This window comes from Delphinus delphis, chromosome 3, assembly GCF_949987515.2.
Source record: "Delphinus delphis chromosome 3, mDelDel1.2, whole genome shotgun sequence".
Lineage (NCBI taxonomy): Eukaryota > Metazoa > Chordata > Mammalia > Artiodactyla > Delphinidae > Delphinus > Delphinus delphis.
In genome coordinates, this window is record NC_082685.1 from 34,995,172 (window position 1) to 35,015,612 (window position 20,441).

At 34.9% G+C, this 20,441-nt stretch overlaps 1 protein-coding gene across 1 annotated transcript in view; it reads right to left on the minus strand.

Moving 5' to 3' along the window:
- The window catches only part of GABRA1 (gamma-aminobutyric acid type A receptor subunit alpha1), a 60,037-nt gene extending 40,041 nt beyond the window's left edge, over window positions 1-19,996 (minus strand). The window contains exons 1-4 of the mRNA XM_060008428.1: window positions 19,847-19,996; window positions 17,454-17,542; window positions 13,999-14,111; window positions 1,343-1,410 (exon numbers count right to left, since the gene is read on the minus strand). Coding sequence (XP_059864411.1) covers window positions 1,343-1,410; window positions 13,999-14,111; window positions 17,454-17,527 — 255 coding nt within the window. The 5' untranslated portion in view covers window positions 17,528-17,542; window positions 19,847-19,996. The remainder of the gene's footprint in view (window positions 1-1,342; window positions 1,411-13,998; window positions 14,112-17,453; window positions 17,543-19,846) is intronic.
- Between the last annotated feature and the right edge of the window lie 445 nt (window positions 19,997-20,441).

The window sequence follows — 20,441 nt, forward strand, 5'->3', positions numbered from 1 at the left end:
AGTGCTTTTCATGTATTAATTTGTTTAATACTTGTGATAACCCTATGAAGTATTATTATTATTACTCCCATTTTACACATGAAGAAACTGAGGCAGAGACATATTAAGCAACTTCCCCAAGGATACACTCTTATAAATGGAGGAGCTGGGATTATAGACCCAGGCATTCTGGTTCAGAGATCTGTATTCTTACCTAGCACTCTGCTGTCTCTCATATGCTCCACTGACTCTAATTTGTACAGTTGGTGCATTTCATAACCTCTCTTAGGCATAAAGTATCTAATTATCCTAAGCCAGCATTTCCCAATGTATGCCTCACAGAATGTCAACAAGTATCACTTGAAGAAAAGGGTTTTGGACAAATATGATTGGAACACACTAGATTAAATGCAGTTAAAAAGTTTACCTTACCTCAGGACTGGTCAGAGCTTTAACCCTGCCAAGCTGGATGCCCTGTGAATTTCCACACTTTGGGAAATGCTGGTCTAAATGGATATTTTCTGTAACTTTTATTCTGAATCTTCTGAGTTACTATGAAACCAGAAGACTTTAATGTTAAGGTGGTATCAACAAAAAGGCATTTCAAAAATAGTATTTAATTAATATATCTTCAAAATATCCATAACGATGAATCTTCATGGCCTCTTTATGATTTTTTGCTTATACAGAAGCTTGGCTGTTATGAGTTCAGAAATATTATACAATATCTGCAGAGCTCTACGGATTCACCAGCTCCCATCAGATAGAAGAGAAACTCATGTTAGTTCATTTGGGTTGGGAAAAGAGAGAACAGGTATGTATTCATTTTATTCTCACTCTTGGTAATAATTTAACGATTGCCTTTTGCAATGAAGCTGAACCTTTCCCACAGGTGTTATTTCATTCTCTGTCTAATTCTGGTCAAGTATTCACTCAGCTTTTAAACACATTTCTCCTTTTTAACCAAAAATAATTCAGCAATTGCAGTGTTTATGGCTGTTTTATAATAGCACTGGCTATCCAGAAACCTAGCATTCTTCAATCAGTATGTCCTCCTAACTAAAATATAAGGTAATTCACAGTACTTGTCTCGCAGAACATAAGCCAAGGCAAAGGAATAATTTCAGGGATGGAACAAAAGAAGACTGCAGTGGTTGATAACCATAAATAGGACTGGTCTGGAAAGTAAATGGGTATTTTCTACTACATAAATATTATATGTATTACATATTATGCATACAGAGAGACACGAAGATATAGCCAAGGCATCGCGAGCTGCTTCCTAAATACCTAATCTATATTTTTTCTTTCAAAAGTTAAATTTAGAAAATACCCCAGGAAAACCAAAAATGCAGTCACTTACCATATCATGGTCTGAAACGGGTCCGAAACTGGTGACGAAGATGTCAGTCTTCACTTCAGTTACACGCTCTGATGAAGCAAGAAATTGGGACAGTGAATGTCTATCAACAGCCCTTATTAGATCTCACCACCACAAACTCACACCCAAATGGGAAATTTATAGGCTTTGATTAGCAATTTCTAAAATTGGTCCACTGTGTAGTCCTGATAATTTACTGCTTACACATGAAATTTCACAGTGAATATCTTTCAGTGGAAAAACGGAGCCTAAATATGCCACTTTGGGAGATAGATTTTATGGAGAGGTCAGATGATGCTTAATGAATTCTTTAAGAATGGACACACTTTCCTGAGTGATACCAAGCCATTTCATGTTATAATAAAAATATGTTAGCATATGGATATGGTTTGAGCTTAAACAGTCTTATACAGCTCGTCAGATGCTCCAGGTACTTAGGCTACTCTTGGGAAGTATATAGTGTACTGTAGTGAGCTTTATTAACTGTCTAAGGACTCAAGGGTATGTTTTATAAATGATTGCTTTCTGGCACTAAATCATAAGTTAATTATCCAAATTACCCCCTGGGAAAAAAAAAATCTGACAACCTATATAAGTTTCTTCAGTTTTGAGGATAAGAAGAACATATGACGGTACAGCAAAAGTTCATTTAATAGATTCCATTTCAAGCTCAATGTGATTTTATGTTATTGGTCTCTGAGGCATATATTTCAACCAATAAAACATATGTATTATAGTTTGGTGACAACTCAACACAGATATTTTCAAGGAAATACAGTCACTCACTAAAAAAAAAAAAAAGAGAGAGAAAAATGTTGCCTGTATAAAAGGAAACAGTTTGTTAAGAGGTGAAAATGAAACAAGATGACTCTGTAATTTTCAACTTTAGCTCTGAGAAATAACAGTCCAGTATTTTAAGCAATTCATTTCATTTATCAGGACATTTGTATCTTTGGTGTAGGACATTAAAAAGGTGATCCAATACATGTAATAAGAATTCTTTTGAAAATCAAAAATTTTATCCCTTAGCAATTCACTTGTAAACAGGTAATACTTTCAGTATAAATTTGGCTCAACAAATGATATAATAATTTTGAGGTGGAGAGAGTCGCCTCAATAAGCAATCTAATATTTTTAGGCCATTTCCCCCCCAACAATTTGACTGGCTCCAAAATGCTTAAATGAGCCCCCTGACATAACAGTTATGTGGGGTTTACTGTTTAACGCTTCAAAATAGAGGAGGTAGTTTGAGACAAAGAGAATAGAGATGTGTTTTTAGAACTCATTTCCAACCTCAGCTTTAACATCCGACATCCTGCCGCAACTGCGTCGCTTAAGAAGAGCAGCTGTCAGCAATAAGTCTCAGCTGTATTAAACACTTGCCTCTCATACCAGTCCCCCTTCTCACCCCTTCCAGCAGTCACTTCTGCAATGTATACGTCTCTCTATTGCACACTCTCTTTCCATATATATATATATATATATTTTTTTTTTTTTTTACTAGACTGATTCTTTTCTTTTTTTGTTGTTTTTGGGTTTTTTTGCGGTACGCAGGCCTCTCACTGTTGCGGCCTCTCCCATTGCGGAGCACAGGCTCCGGACGCGCAGGCTCCGCGGCCATGGCTCACGGGCCTAGCCGCTCCGCGGCATGTGGGATCTTCCTGGACCGGGGCACGAACCCGTGTCCCCTGCATTGGCAGGCGGACTCTCAACCACTGCGCCACCAGGGAAGCCCTGATTCTTTTCTTAGTTTAAATATCTGCTATTTCTTATGACTCCATCAAGAGCTCATACTTTATTAGAATGTCAGGAATGACCTTCAGTTAAAAACCATAATGAAAAGAAAATATATGCTATCTAGTCACAAAAGCTAGAATCTATCTTATTAATTGAGCTCACTTTCATCTTTCTCTTTCAAGATTTCCCCTTCTAGATCAAGCAAAAAACCTCATTTTGTTCCCAAGTTTGAGTTTTGGTTCTCTCCAGATTATAAACTATAAGATTTATGGTGAATATCTTACAGATTTGAGTGACACTTATGGAATTAAAATTATGTCCTTTCTTTCATTTTTATTTTTACATCAGAGATCTGTCATTAAATGCATAATCATTTGGGAAATATATACGAATCTCAGTTTGCACACTTGCAAGTGCTTGGTGGTGTGGGATGGTTCTCTTGGACTCCTTTATCACTATTATCCATTTTGGGGGTGTGAGGAGGGTATAATTTCTACACTTTAAGGTAACTGCCCAAGGTAGCTAGCTTTACACAACTTGGCTTACCAGATATTTTAGGGGCAACCAATCTTTTTTTTTTTTTAAATGCTGGAGAGGGTGTGAAGAAAAGGGAACCCTCCTACACTGTCGGTGGGAATGTAAATTGGTACAGCCACTATGGAGAACAGTATGGAGGTTCCTTAAAAAAACTAAAAATAGAGCTACCATATGATCCAGCAGAGAAATCCATAATTCAAAAATATACATGCACCCCAATGTTCATAGCAGCACTATTTACAATAGCCAGGACATGGAAGCAACATAAATGTCCATTAGTAGAGGAATGGATAAAGAAGATGTGGTACATATATACAATGGAATATTACTCAGCCATGAAAAGAATGAAATAATGCCATTTGCAGCAACATGGATGGACCTACAGATTGTCATACTGAGTGAAGTAAGTCAGACAGAAAAAGACAAATACCATATATCACTTATATGTGGAATCTAAAATTAGGATTCAAACAAACTTATTTACAAAACAGAAATAGAGTTACAGATGTAGAAAACAAACTTATGGTTACCAGGGGGTAAGGTGGGGGAGGGATAAATTGGGAGATTGTGATTGACACATACACACCACAAATCTGTTTTATCTAGCATGATAAAATGGTCTGAAGAAGTGAGCTATCCACTTGCCAAATATATGGACTATTTCCCTCTGCTGATTTTAGATTGTTAGCAGATGATTCCATCTTCAACTTGGGGGGTGTAAGATAATCAGAAGAGAACACTCACTTTCTATATTTTCCCTTCTAATATATTTCCCTTGTCACACATCCAAACAGTTTTCTTTGATTTGTCATCAGCTGTTAGTAAGTATGCAGTGGAGCAAGAAGTTTCCATTGCTGTAAAACTCTGCTTATTATGTATGCCTCCGAAAGATTTGTCTTGCACATTAGCATGCTAATGTCTCTAAGAAACCATGTTTTAAATAAAAACGTGGTCAACATCATCTACCTCTGTGTTTCCCAAACTTACTTGGGAATGCTACTCTAAAACATTACAAAAGCTTTAGGGTAAGCATGAGGCCCACATAACATATTATGTTGTTTATAAAAATTTTTTAAAGTTCATAGTATAAGTTTAAAAACTTCAGAAAAATATTTTAAAAATTTAAATTCCCTGGAATACCACCTTCCACATAAATCCACTGTTAATATCTTGATGTATTCCCTTACATATTTTTTTCTATTCAAATATACACTTAATGATTATCCTCAAACCACATTCTCACTCAGTTGAGTACCATCTCAGAGACAAGGAATAGGATCCTTTGACCAAAATGTGTCTTTCACTCCAGCTCACCAGGGAGTCCGTGAGTGGCATGTGAAGTCATTCTGCTTTAAGATAGAAAGTTTATAATCTGGAGTGCAAAGGTTCAAGACAGAGGGTTGTTGTGAATCAACTTCAGCCAAACTGTAAATAGAGACATGGTTAACTTGCTTTTTTGACAAAGAAATGGTGGTTTGTAATCAAGTGCTCTTCAGGTGTACCAGGCTTAAATGGAAGATGAGCTCATACCTATGTGCTTTGGCTGAGAGCTAGGGCAACTGCTGAGGAACCTTATTTTTTCCCAATTCGAGAAAAACTTTGTCATCCCCCCATCAACATGAAATCCCTGTTGTAGGGATATATATATATATATATATATATATATATATATATATATATATATATAAAATTTATTATTTAAGGAACATTGAAACAGAATTTAAATCACGTGCTCTAATACTAGACTTTATTGACTTAGCGTTAGACTCTAAAGTGTTATTAGAAATACGTATAAAGTACTCAAGGCCTTTCTACGGGTCACATGAGGAAAAGTCAACATATTTTTTTGCTTTGATATATTCTATTTAAGAGCATACAGCATGAGTCAGGAACTTCTGATGAAGTTCAGCTAGGAAGATTATACACCTAGCCAAAGTTAAACATGAATGAATCTCTTAGGTAATGAGGAAATTGTATGCAAGTGGAAATCAATTAAAATAACTCAGTTGGAAGAAATGTTCAGAGAGTAGATAATTCAGCAAATAATTTTTTTCAATCAAATATTTTCATCACAATAATCCTTCTCTGTCCAATGTAAAAAAATCAACAGATTCTTTCAAATTAGTATAACTGAATACACATGTTCAAGTTTTCAAAGGATAAAGATAGAATGGAATTATATAAAATGAGATTATGATGATGATGGTTGTTATTGCAGTGCCTAAGAATATCTTAATATAGTACAGCAATGTAAATGAAGTTTATGATGATAAATTAATTAAAATCAGTCTTTAAACAAGCACACTCTTCAAAGATATGTTTTACATACAACATATATATATAATTTATAAACATATATGAGCACACACACATATATGTACACAAACACACACATATATGTATACACATATATATACACACTATATTATATCCCTCTATAACAGCTAGACAGCAGTAAATCTGTTTTTTACTGGGGATTTCCTACAATGTTGATATCCTGCTGATAAGTTTTGAAGTAACAGATGTTTTGAAGTGATAATTCAAAAAGATGATTAGTGCTTGAGGCAGAAATGAGAAAAGCAGTGCAGTATAGTGAGTAATAAGCACATTGGATTAAGAGTCAAAACACTTGGATTTTAACTCTGATTTTCCTAGAGAACAAGCTGTGTGACTTTAGGTACAATCCTTTAATGTCCCTGAGACTGTTTTATCACTTCTTTAATGAAGAAATAATACCCGCACAGTCAACTCCATTGCATTAGAGTGAGGGTCAAGTAAGATTTTAATGCCAAAAACACTTTGAGATGTATTTACTGGGTACATTAATTTAGTCAACGAATGTTTACTGAGCATTTTCTATGTGCCAGGAAGGCACTGTTCTAGGTAATAATAATATCGATACATTGATGAGCAAAAGTGCAATTGCTCCTTTTCTTCTGTAGCATATCTCACAATCTTAGGTAAAACATATTTTAGGTAAATAGGTTAGAAACATAGGTAGGTAGATAGATAGGAAGAAGTACATACGTAGTTGTGTATGAACACATATGCACAAATTATACTAGTTAATGTCATCATTATAAATGTTCTGAAAGAGTGTCTTTGAAGAGATGATATTTGAACTGCAACCTAAAAGGTGAGAAAAATTCAAGGATGAACAGAGACAGGGAAAGACATTTCAGGGAGAGGAAAGAATAAGGTGAAGAACTGAGGTGAGAATAGATGCGCTTGACTTAAGAAACAGAAAGTCCAGTACATCTGGAGCTTGGTGAAGCTGATGATCACGGTACAAGATGACACTCTAGAGGAAAGAGTGCCACACCTAAAGAGCTTCTTATAGAAGCAGCTGACCTTTGTTCTAATGCAATGTCTTTGGGTATTGAAGTGAAGGAATGTTACTTGCAGTTTAAGAAGACAGCTGATGTGTGAAGAGTGGATTTTAAGAGTGATTGTAATTTTAAAAATAATGGAAGAGGGAATCAATAGTGAAGAATTGTAGGTGGTGTTTCCTTAGGAATCCCTATTACAACAATTTATTTAATATGGCATTGGCCCTATTTTCACTGGAAATGCTGTCTATTGAGGAACTCAGAATAATATTCACTGGGCCCAGTTCTGTGTACTCATAACTTAATGAAGGAGGTTTATTGCCTCCTTCAAGCTACTTTGCTTCTATTAATTCACAGAGGCAGTCACTATATGGAGAATGAATTGGCTAACATTAGTCATCATAATAAAGTATGTCTTAAAACCCCACTTTGAAATGGTCCTGTTTGGAAATTGAAAGTATCCTGAGCTCCCTACATAACCATCAATTTATACTCCTGGATTGGACAATGTTTCAGCTCCCTGCCAATCTGCCTGGGGCAACATTTTTGCTCCTTGTCCTTCACTTCCATTCCCTTAATTCTTCAGAATAGTTGGCAATTTTCCCCTCCCTGATAACGTAGAGCAACTTAATGTTGGTGATATTCAGCTACTAAACCTGGATATGGGGTAGAAAATCACATTTCGAGGTGTCTAACCAATACCTGGTCCTTTGTGTTTTCAGATTCCAAGAACTCAGATGATACAAGAATCTCCCAGGGAAAAAAAAGGTAAAGTTTATTACAGGAGACATTTATTTCTTCTCGACTGAGAATTTGCCTCCTTCCCTCCTTACATCATGGCATTTTCTATTGGGAGAGAGCAAAGCTGTAGAGAAGAATGTGATTGCTGTGTTGGAGGAATAGGTTTCTTTTGGTCTGTAGAAGTCTTGATCAAAATTGCCTAACCTGCAGTAGCTTTGAGGTATCCTACTTTCTGTTCCTATTATTGAATTTTAATTATATGAGAATAATAATATAATATCATTATATATTATATATATTATGGAGGGATATGGCGTCCACTTAGGACTTGGTTTTAAGTTCTTCAAAATGGCAGAGTCCATGACTATTAACAATAAGATTCTTACTTCAAAAACACTACAAACACTATTTTTCAAATATGGGATTCTTACCTCAGAAACACTACAAACACTATTTTTCAAATAAAGAACTCAAGTTCAGGCTGCAAAAAAAAATCATATACAGAAAAAAAAAATGTATATTTTTTAATATTTCACATTGGTTCTAGAATCAAGATAGGAAATGGAAACTATATAAAAAGTCCAAAAGTAACTGCACAAAATATAAACTGCAGCTGTTTACTAATAATTTGGCCGTTATAACTTTAGCAAAATCCAAGTGGCTACATTTTATCTTAGGAAATGCTTGGCAAGATGATTTATATACAAGAGGAAAAGATGGAAGCAGAAAGTTTCTAAATATGCTAGAACATTCCTCTGGGCATCTCAGTTGGATTCATTAGATGAGCTGGCTTCATGAGCTGACTGGATTTCTCAGCCAGTAAAAGTTAAAAGGTGTTCTCTGTTCATTTTAACAATTCCTCTTGGGTTTTTGGTAACTGCTTTTTCTCTAAAATTCAACTGAATTATAGAATGTCTAAATATAGTATTTCAGTGTAAATAGATTGCATTATGCCAAAGCCTGAGCATCTGTTCCACACCTTGCATTAAAAGCACCAGATACACCTATAGAAAATTCAAAAAGAATTCCAGAGTAGAATTTCAAAAGCTGATACGAAAAGCCATTATCTGGTAAAGAAAATGTAACAACAGCAATAAAAAAATATTGGATAAATCTAACCTTTTTAAATTTGGGGGGGGGTATTGTCAGTAATTTAGAATCTTTTTATTTTATTGAAGGTGAACACATTGTGACACGGATATCTTGCCCTCTAAATTTTAGAAATTCTGGCTTTTTAATATAAATACAAAATGTGTGTTTTAAGTTAGGTGAACATGAATAAAATGGTTGCCTCTGATCTCAACATCACACAGGATACAAAAACATAATAAAAGATCACATGAATATCAGATATCATCTTGAGATAGAACAAAGTCTAGTCACCTAAAGTTTAGAGTTGCACAAAATTTCACAAGTTAATCTGATTTTTTTCTCCAGAACACTCTTAGTTTCCCACCTTTACTTATTTTGACCTAAAGAAACATAACCCAATATCCCAAGCTAATTCCCCAAGGAGCCCGTACCACCTTGCCAGTAGCACTCATATCGAACCCAGTCTCCTTGCCTTGTTGGAGATGCTTATATCTTAAAGCTAAGATCTCTGGCAATAATAGGGCTAAATGAAGTCTAAAAGTTCTCATACAGGCATAAAAAATCAAAAATTGGGAAAATTAAGAAGATAAGGAGTAAGTCTGCTTTGAAGCATAGATTGTTTGTTAAATAGTATGTCGTGCTAAAATACCTTGAGGGAAAAATCCCAGCTACATTCCAGTCACAAATACTCACCTAACTGATAGCTTCAATTAAGTAAAATCTAAAACAAACAAAAAAATTCCCCCAAATTCTGTAACACTTATAGGAAAAAGAAGAAAATCTTAACTAAATATGTTAAGCATATAGTAGGAATAAAGCCCATTCTCTACCTCCATTCCTACCTACCTATTTACTTATTTACTTCTCCCCCCATCCATCTGGGTTTGTCACATGATGAGTACACACGTGTACTCTTTCAAAAGAAAGAGAGATGTAGCCTGTTTATATGGTGTGGCAGAAAGGAAGGGAAAACTATCACTGGAAGGGCATTACTTCTTAAAAATCTGAAAACTTTCTTCAGAATGTAGTTTTGGATCTATGTTTCTGGATTGTTCTTACTCCCTCTCCCAGAGTGCAGGGAAAGCCAAAACGATGGTGGCTGAAATTTTACCCAGATAGGTGTAATTCAGGGGGAGCATCATTTAATTTTTTCGGAAGTTGGAGAAAATTCAGGCTTCTTTCGTTTATTAGATTCAGAGTCAATAAGCAGAAACCTTGAGGAAATGAATTTTCTCAGAAGGTGATTGGTTTGGTCTTGATTTAAGGCAAAAAGAGGAATCTTGATTAACCAAGGAGCACCTGAGCCTACCCAGCCTCCTACCACACATGCCTTTTCCATTTTCTCTAAGTTGCTCTCCTTCGCCTTCTCCAACCCTCTCACTTTTCTCTGTTCTTGTTTTCAGTACCCTCTTTTGCTCTCCTTTCTTCTGTAACCTTTTCTTTTTTCTCTTGCCATTTTTTTTTTCCTGGATTTTACCTCCTCCCCTCCCTCAACCATTTTATTCTTCTCTAGTGACGATGCTTTAGGCAAGAGCTTTTCAAAAACATTCTTCAGGCCCTGATTGCAAGGAAGAACCAGCCCTCCACGTCCTGTCCTCAAAGAAAGAGATATTAAATGAGAATGAATCCAACAATCACTGACAGTTTCGATTTGTATTTTCTGACTACTGACTATTTCAATTCAAGTCTATTTAAAGCTTTCTTCATTAATTTTATACTTAAAATATGAACTTGCCAACATATTTTTCTCTTTACATCCTTGAATAGAGTATATTATTAGAATTCCACACAGTCTATCCTTTTTAGTTCTTTTATTTTATTTAAAAAGATACGTGTCTTCCAGGATATCTCTAGGTTGCCCTTTTCTTTCTACTTTCTCAGGATTGCTCTTGACCCTGAAAAGATAGCCTTTTGAAATAGTGTTACAAAATCTGCAACTGATTCCTATCATCTCGATGAACCGTGTTATATATCTGTTTTCTTAGTTATTGGATCCAGGGTGTACATCTCCAAAGAATAATGTTACACTTTTGGATTCTGTGTGTGTTTCTGAAAAACAGGTCATGATGAATCTGCATGTACAAGAGTTTCTTACATTAGTCTCAAGTCTTAGCTTATCACATTTCTATATTTTCTCAAGACATTCAGAACAAAATATCCCTGCCTTCTGCACAATGTTGTTATTTTTATAAAACCAGACTTTAATCATAATAAAGAAGAGGGTGGGCTCCTATCTCTTGCGAGAGAAGATTATCCCAGCTGTGATCAATGAACCTACTAAGAAGAAATTTTTACCGCCTTATAAGCTAATGATAATCTTTCAAGTATTGCCTCTACATAGTTTTTACATCTGAAAGCAAATGGATCATGTAAAAAAATCCATTTTTATAATGGCAAGAGAGCTACTGGAATGCATGTCATACTTAGCTTACCAGAAATCTATGATAAAGAAATAAAATTAAATAATTTTGCAGAAATATATATATTAGATAATTTCAATTTATAGCATCCAAAAATCATGGTGTTAACATTTTTCTCTATTCTGTAGCTGATTATGTTTTATAAAATATCTAAAATCTGTGTTTAATATTTAAGATGTTTTCTGAAGACAGATAAAGATTCTCAAAATGTACTTAAACATGTTAAGATGTTTTCTAAAGACAGATAAACATTCTCAAAATGTATTTAAACGTGTTAATGATTCTGCAGATATATGTAGTAAACACATGCTATATATGTAATAAACACATGCCATTATATCCCTTAAGACTGAAAAAGCATGACAAAAAAATGACAAAAATTTAGTTAGTATTAAAGTTTTTTCATAAATCTCAAATCCATCAGATTTAATTGCAGTATGCTCCAGGATGATAGATAAAATAGAAATAGAGGAAACTATTTGGGCTACTTTTTAATTTGTTTTCATGTCTATCATAATCTCAAAATCACTGTTTCCAGAAATCATAAATATCAGAAAAATCATCTTTAGCAAAAATTAGAGCATATCCATTCTTTTTGATTTTCCTGAGCCCTTGAATTCTCTATTACTGTAACATATTATATCCATTTCAATTAAAAAGAATATATCTTGTCTATATTTAGCCAACTACTATTTCTTTTCTTTAAATATCTATTTTTGTTATTTTGAGGGGATTAAGTAGGTAATAAAGTAGATTCCACCAAAACTGCAGCCTGAATTAATGTAGTTGTTTCTGTTAATAAATCCACCATTATCTTGAGTCTTGAAAATTAGCTTTTTGACCCATTCTTAGTCTATATTATACATCCTCAAGGTCTGTGGCTCTCCAAGACTCAGGTATGCATATGAGGAGTAGGTGAAATGCTTCCTGCTTATACTATATTTGATTAAAGAGTTATTACACATAATTAAATGTAAATGAGCAGTCATGGGCTTGTTATTTGTACTCCAAATAACAATACGACCAAACAGCTGATTATTAAAGAAGGGGTGTGTGTGTGTGTATGTGTAAAATTGTTTAACAAACTGAAAACTATGCACAGAACTTATAGAGGATACTCACATTCACAAGGTAAAGTATTAAATGGGATTTCCTAAACTAGAATGAAGATAAGATTTTCTAGATGTGTTATAAAATTCTGCTGATTTTCTAAGGAGATATCATGGAGAAGGAAGAATAAGAAGTAAAGAAATCAGATGCATGCCCATTAGTACTTTAAAAGTCTTCTTTTTAAAAGTTATTATCACTGTCCTGAATTTCTTCTTTTTGTACATTCTTCCCCCACCTGCAGTCTTTGTAATTTATTTCAAATTTTATGAACCAAGAACAATTTTCCTGAAACCACTCCAGAGGTTTAGATATACACAGACCTTATATTAATACATCACATACACATTTATGCACTCCATTTTGTGACCAATGCATTTTGTTCCTTAATATTTTTTCAAAGAACTTAGTAAAAGGAAACCAAGTGGAGTACAAACCTGGAGGAATTTGTATAGTGTGTCCTAGAACGAATGCTTGAGATTGATAGGAAAGGACACCTGGTAAGACCTTTGACATATATCCGAGTCATGTCTTCGATAAAGGAGTTTTCCTTAAACCTCTGAGACACTAATGACATTTGGCAGCCTCAAAACAGACCTATGATCCATATCTGTGTCATTACACTGCCCAGAGTATTAACAGGAAGACTAAATCCATGTTACCATTCTGTTTTAAAATCAAAAATTGAATTCTTAACCTTCTTATTCTTTGCATAACTTTGCTGTCTAGATGAAGAGGAGATGAATTTCTTAATATTGTCATTTCATTGTAATTTAAATATTGCTATTAAATAGTTTCAACAAATGCTCTGGAGAGAGTGCAGCGTAAGTTATAGTTGGGAGTCATAGATTCTATCTTGGTTTCCTGTGTGACTTTGAACAATAATTTATTTCCTTGCTTCACTTGTTTTACTCTGAGATCAATATTTTGTTTTGGCTTCATTAGTCTTTGTTTAACTAAATAAGATAGGTTGATTATCTTACTCAAGGACTATTTAAATAAGTGTGTAATGCCTTGCACTATTTACTCTTATTGTTATAAATACTGTATTATTAAGTGCTAACTTCTTCCTGAGTAGAAATTCATTAGTAAAACCAATGAACTGGTATACAAAAAAAAAACCAAAACATTTTAACTATAGAAAATTAGGGTTTAAGTTTAAATTCACAGTCAAAACAAAACACACACTATCATCTATCTCATTCACCTTTTATCCTAGAGGTGGGGGTAATCTAACACAAAATAGTGGATCAATATGTAATATTCCCAAATAAATGTTTAGAGCAATAGATTCAGAGATACTCTACTTGAATTCAATGCAAACATAGCTATGCCTAATGAAACAGAGATGCAGTATTTGAGCTGGAAGAGATGATATTACCCCCCTTTTTCCCTTGTAAAATCAAATCATACATGGAAAAGATTGATTGTCAAGTAAATGTAACATTTATTTCATGACATTATGAGAAGTTTGAATCTGCCTTCTACTACGTACGGGTATGTGCATGGGATGACCGTGGAAAATTGAATTAATATTGAGCAATACACTAAAAATAGGATGTCATTACACTACGTGCTTCCATTCTTATTACTTTAACATGTAGAGGGAAGCAATAATTTAATAGTAAATGTTTAATATTGTTCTGTAAAATAAAAACACGATAATGCTACCCACCTCCCAATCCTGGTCTCAGGCGATTGTCATAACCATCTAGGAGTCGGTCCAAAATCCTAGTGAAGACAGTGGTGTTGTCTTTAAGTTCATCTTGTAATGAGGGTTGTCCATAGCTGAAAAAAATGTAAAGGGAGGCAATATCTAAATTATACATTTCTACTAAAACCTTTTTCCAAATAAAACCTTCTGCAATTTTCCAACTTCCTTTCTATTGAATCTTAATTTGAAAATTTCTTCTGGTAAAGTAAAAAGATGTCATAGTTTAATTCTTACCATTTTCTCGTATTTGTTCTCATAGATGATACACTCTTTATTCTAATATTTCTAACTATGGAAGGAAAATTACAGGAAATGAGTTGTGTCTTTACATTTATAATTCTCAGCATGTATACAATGTTGTAATGAATGTTTTCTCTGGGCAAGCAAGAACACTAATGCACTTTAGTAAAAAACCTAGATCTGGGAAACTTCTTCCCAAATTAAAAAAAAAAATGTATTTCTGAGCTACCAAAATACATAATAACTTTGTTTTCATTTAATTTAACATGTAGCATAATCCTAAGATTTCACCTACCAACAACCGTCCCTTTATCCACTTCATATATATCTATGTTTTGTGTTTTTGTTGTTCTTTCTGGTATTTAGATGAGAAAAATAGATAAAACTTGTTTCTTAGGACAATTACATGTTCACATCAGTGTGTAATTTCCATTCTTCTTAAGGTTTATGAACCAATTTTTATAATTTGTCTATTCAAACCTCTAATTAATTGAATTTTGTCATTTCTGGTCTTAGAAGTAAAAGATAGCTTGGAAAAGATATGGTCCAGTATTCTTAATTTATGGTTTTACTAAACTAATGCAGGATTAGCGTTTTAGGAAAACACAGCCATTTGTAGAGTTTGAACTAGAATCCAGCTTTCTTTAACTTTTAGTCTAAAACTTTATTTTCATTCTTCTATATCAGAGTAATTGTTCCTATTTAAGTCTTTCTATGTGAAGGTCTAGTTTTTATCCCTTACCAGTCATTACTAGTCTTTGAATTTGACCACATAATGACTGCAGTTCACATATTATTTATTTATTACATCAATCACATTACTATCTATGCTCCTTGAATCATATTTTATGTAATGATTAGAATGACACCTCCAAAATCCTTTGAGAGAAGAGTATTCTATGTTAGGAGGGATCACACTTACTGATATATTTCAATGATAGCTCTGACCTTGAGCAAAAAGAAAAACAAAAAAAGAATATAGAGTGTGAACTAAAAAACGGACACAAACATATCACTTTCAATTTAATATGCTTTTGGCATCTCTCTTGTGTGTTTATATTACTGATCAATCTAAGAAAAATAATAACATTTGAAACCAGGGTTCACTGATTTGACAGAAGCAAGAAATATAATCAAAGTGTCAATTCAAAAACAAACACTATTATTTGGGTAATAATGTTATACTGGCAAAATGCAAAACTTTTCTGATAAAATTTTAATTTAATAAGCTATTATAACTAAAAGTTATTCATGATATGAAATGTACCTCTATGAAACAGTTCTCCATTCTCCTAAATTCAACATTAATACTGTGCAGATTGAGGGTTTACTCTCCTTTGGCAGAATTAAAGATCTTACTAGTTTTTGAAATCAAATTTTCAACGAGCGCTGTGTCTTCCAGGATGTCTTGCTAGCAGATGACAGCAGTAAAGCAAAAATAGTTTTCTGAATACAATTATTTATAAAAACTCATTGTCACAAAACCTACTGCCATGCATGCATCTTTCAAGGATACTGGAAGGTCATCTTGATAAAGGTGGAAAAGAAATGCTAACACACTTTGAGTTGTGACGAGAGCCTGACCAAGTAGTCTAAGGAAGAATCACTAAAATAAGAAGGGAGAAAAAGATGAGATGGTGTGATATGACAGAGCAAATTAGATTGTTAATATGATTCCCAAAATATGGGGTGATCTACTACCTACACCTGCATTCTCTTTGTTTTCATAGCTTATGTCAAATTCAGGAAATGCTTTTTTTACCCCCTGGTTTTATTTTATAAATGTTGTACTCACCAATTGTTTGCATTGGAGTACAAATGCCAAAAGAGACTTTTCCCTCCCTCCCAGAGAACCAGTTCTGCTCTGCCAATTGGAATGATAATCTTTCTTTTATGTGCTTTTCTTAATCAGGTTATGCTTCATTTTTAATTCTAATTTACTATGTAATTGTCAGACAATGACCCTAGGATAAAGATCAAGATTATTTATTTGCTATTAAATACTCATGCCAATGTAATGTTTCCTAAACTGAATATATAATTTGTAGAGAAATGTCAGTTACAGTACGTGATTTTGATTCCATATGAACCACTATATAATAAAACATTGTGCACTAACTCCATCTACAGGTCATTACAATAGCAACACTTCATACAATTTTTCGAGAGCGGTGAAGAACATTTAACTCCTCAGATTAAGAGTATCTGGCAATAATGCACTTTCTGTTCATCTGGCGGTCATTATTTATCATACACAATAACAAACAATAAAAATAGACAACTTCTCAATTTAAAAAATCCTCCTTAGTCCTTATCTTTCCAGTCTATTCCACCTCTCTGCCTTAACTCATAAGGGTTCACTTTTCATTACATTATGGAGAATCTTAGATTTTTGTAATATGTCTAAGACTTTCTTTGGGGCCACAGGAGTGGACTACACAAAAAAATATAAAAGCAGATAAAGGAGAATCTGAAATATTTGGTCATTTGTATCTTTGTTAGTATAATATGTCTATGCATTTGATGGGATCATTAGCAAATATTTTGAATATGGTTAATCATATGATTACATTTTTTTCTCATAACTTGTCTCCACAGTAGTTAAACTTAAATAGAGAAGTTCAGTTTTGTCTAACGTTCTTAAATATGTGTGTAGTATATTCTACTTCTATTGGTTACATAAATAACAGTTTCAAAACATAATGCACATGCATTTATAAAAACTTATGACTTTCAAATTACAAATGTTATTCTAACCTTTCCACTTCCACATAGTTAGAAGTTACTCTATGATCTTTGCAACTGGTTAGAAATTTTCTTGTTGGAAAATCAACTCACATAGTATGCTGACATTAATTGGGGTAACTTTTTCTGTGAATTAGGAAACCACATGTTTTGTTCAGTTACAACTGAGCAGTGAAAAGTTCAATTTAAGAATTAAATGTTGAATTAATACGTTCCTTAACAGAAGCGTGTTAAGCGTATTCTAACCAACATGCAAATAAGTTGATTATTTTTTTCATATTGTTCTTCTTTATTAGCTGGAATTTTATTGCAGTTAAGTTTTTTGAATTCCCTTAGTCATGAATTCATCCAAGGACAATTTTCTTCCCCCTGAAAGAATAAATGAAAAGTTACAGAAATTCTCATGCAGATTTAAAATAAAGGGTCCCCACCTTCTTCCAGTCAATGTGCTCAGAAGGAGGGTCCAGCCCCAAATGTAGTCAGAGAGACCCGGACTTTTCTTCATTGCGGGCTTGTGCAGCTGAAAAGTAGAACAAGTAGAGATCAATGTCTCTTGCAAGAAACATCAGGTTATAACCACTAGGGCTGACTGAGGCAGTTCAGATAAATGCTTTGAAGTCAGGAAATGACCTCACTGGGCTATGACACCTCACTGGAAGCAATGGAAACCTGGACCATCCATTCTCCACTTTCACTTGCATTTCTCCATTCAGAAATATCAGTGTCTAAATTTCTCCTGTAAAAGAATACAAGTTGAAATTCTCTCAGGTGACAATATTGCTTAACATAAAAACTGTGAGTTGTTTTTCCTCTAGGTTTTATATTTACAATGTAGTTTGCATTACTCTCTTCTTGTTATCATCTGAAAAATTTGACCTTTCTTATTTGAGTTCCCACAACTGAACTGTGCACTGACAATTTTCAGCTGGTGTCTACAACAGGGAGAGCATGTTTGGAGGCTGTGATGGGGTAGGTTCATATGCTTTGATGACTGAATTCATCTTTGGATTCTGGGTGCACCTTGATTTCAGAAGCAACTGCTATTTATCTTTTTTTAAAAAAAAATAAAATCGTAGGAAACACTCAGTTGAATGCCGAAATCATGCTTGTAATTCTCTGCCTGTGATTGCCTCGTTAAATATGCTCGCTAATGCTTCTGTGAGGCTAAAGGACATACTTTATAGTCAAGCCATGTGCTGATCTCTCACATACAAACCACACTCACATAAATGCACACAAGCATGCCCTCACATGTCTTTTAAGCCCTCTCAGATTCTGCCAGGTTGCTGCTAGAAAATGTTTCATCTAAAACAGATGGAAGCTGGAGTGCTTTGCTTTGCATGAAAAAGGGAATCTTTTTTCCCTCTTAGGTAAAGTGCAATCAATCACCCTCTGTTGAATTTAGACTTGGTAGTGGGATGTTGGAGGAATGGAGGAGCATGGAAAGCTTAGAGGATTTTTAAAATTATAATCTATTTGTGTAATTCTTAAAAATCAGAGCACTACCTGGTGAATGAGCAGACATGGTAACACTATTTGAATGTGCTATAACTGATTCCAGTCATAATATGAGAAATGTTCAAGGTAAAATTTGTTAGCACTTCCCTGAATCTGTACTCCTTAGCAGGATCAGTGATTAATGGATTGCAAGTCTTTTAAAGCATATTTTCCATTAGGCACTCTATAGTTTGATGTGGTATGCCTTTAAATACATCTACACAAATGCTTTCCGCACTCTCCAGGATCATTTATATCAGTAAAAACCATTCCAAACAGGCATGTAAGCAATGAAACATAATTAAAGTGTTTAGAGTGAAATGGTCTAGACCTAGAGGTAAGAACTGTGAGCTTCATAGTTTTTCCCTAATTGAGTGACTGCTTTTGACATAGATGAGTTGAATACGACAAGAAATATTGGGTAAATATCCTTATGTTAAAATATTGCACCTAAATTGCATAATTATAATTCACCCTTTTATTAACCTTCAACATCCGTTATGAAGGAAAAACAACTTCTCGTACCCTTTTAATATTTGTTGGTCTTTATAAAAAAGGGTAATTCCCAAAGGGGTAAGTGAAACAAAACAAAACCCCAAAGCAAGATAGCATAGCTTTTTGTCCTCCTCTGACATTTTGAAAAGAAAAACAAACCTATCATGGCACTTGAGTTGTTGAGTAAGAAAGTTTCTTGCAAATGCAAACCTAATAGTTTAAAAGAAACGCTAAGCTGTCTCCTTACCCCTTTCCACCTTCAACCTCGCCCCATCAAACACACACTCTGAACACCCATATCTATGCCACCCACAGCAAATGATAACTTGAGTTTTTCGTGTTCGGAATGAGAGAGACCCCTACACCAGACGGCATTACGGCAGCGTCCACTGGAAAGGAGAAAAGAAGCATTTTTGCAGCCAGAAAGAGAGAGTGCCTTCCCTACGATGGAACATTGAGATAGGTTTTCTATCCCAGCGTCTTAACTTTAGACGATGCACCCAACGCCCCTCCCCACCTCACCCCAGCTCCGTCTTGCAAAAAAACAAAAAAACCCAAAAAAGACCAAAACAACATGTCACCACCCACCCCGCGGAATACATTCAACTCTGCCTAAGAAAGAGGGAAAGAAGAGAGACGGAGAAAATAATAATAATGCTCCTAGATCGCTGCGATTTTCACCCTGAAAGAAAAACATTCGTTCTTTCTACCTGCTGCGGGATCAGGCTCTTGTCCTGTTCCCTCCTTCTCTGTTTTCTATTGCATTCCTGTCACTCCAGCAAGGAAAAGGCACGTTCAAAGCTTGTGTGTAGCGGTCCGATGCCGCACTTACCTCGGGCCCCCTCTGGGCAGAGGATCGCTCAAGACCCGAGAAAAGTCTGCGAGAGAAAATCGTGGAGAGCTGGGAGCCAGCGCGAGTCCGCGAGTCCCGGCGCGCCGGCAGCGCAGGGGCGTCCTCGCTCTGCCGCTCACTCACTCGCTCTGAGCGGTCAGAGCCATCATGGACTCTGCGTGCTCCTTTGCTGAAGATTTCACACCCAAATTTGCTTCCCAGTATCCAATCTGCAGCTATACAACAAAAGATTTTTCTTTACCAAGACAGTAGTAATACGTCCCAGGGCAAACCGGATGTGAAATAGGCGGTGACTTCATGCCAGAGAGATTTTATTTTAGAAAGGAAGGTGGTACCAGCCTCTGGATCTGGAGACCAATCCGCCCATTTTTTATAGGCAGCACAATTTAACTTGCACCGCTCTGGCCCTAATCCCCTTCTCTCTAGCTGCAGACTCAAATCCTTCTACAATCTGCTGCAAGCTTTCCTTTTTTGGGGGGAGTAGACATGGGGGAGGGAAGAGTAGAAAGGGTTAGAGACATAGGGACGATACTCAGAATCTTTTCACACTTTCAGTTTATGAACCCTCTATTTT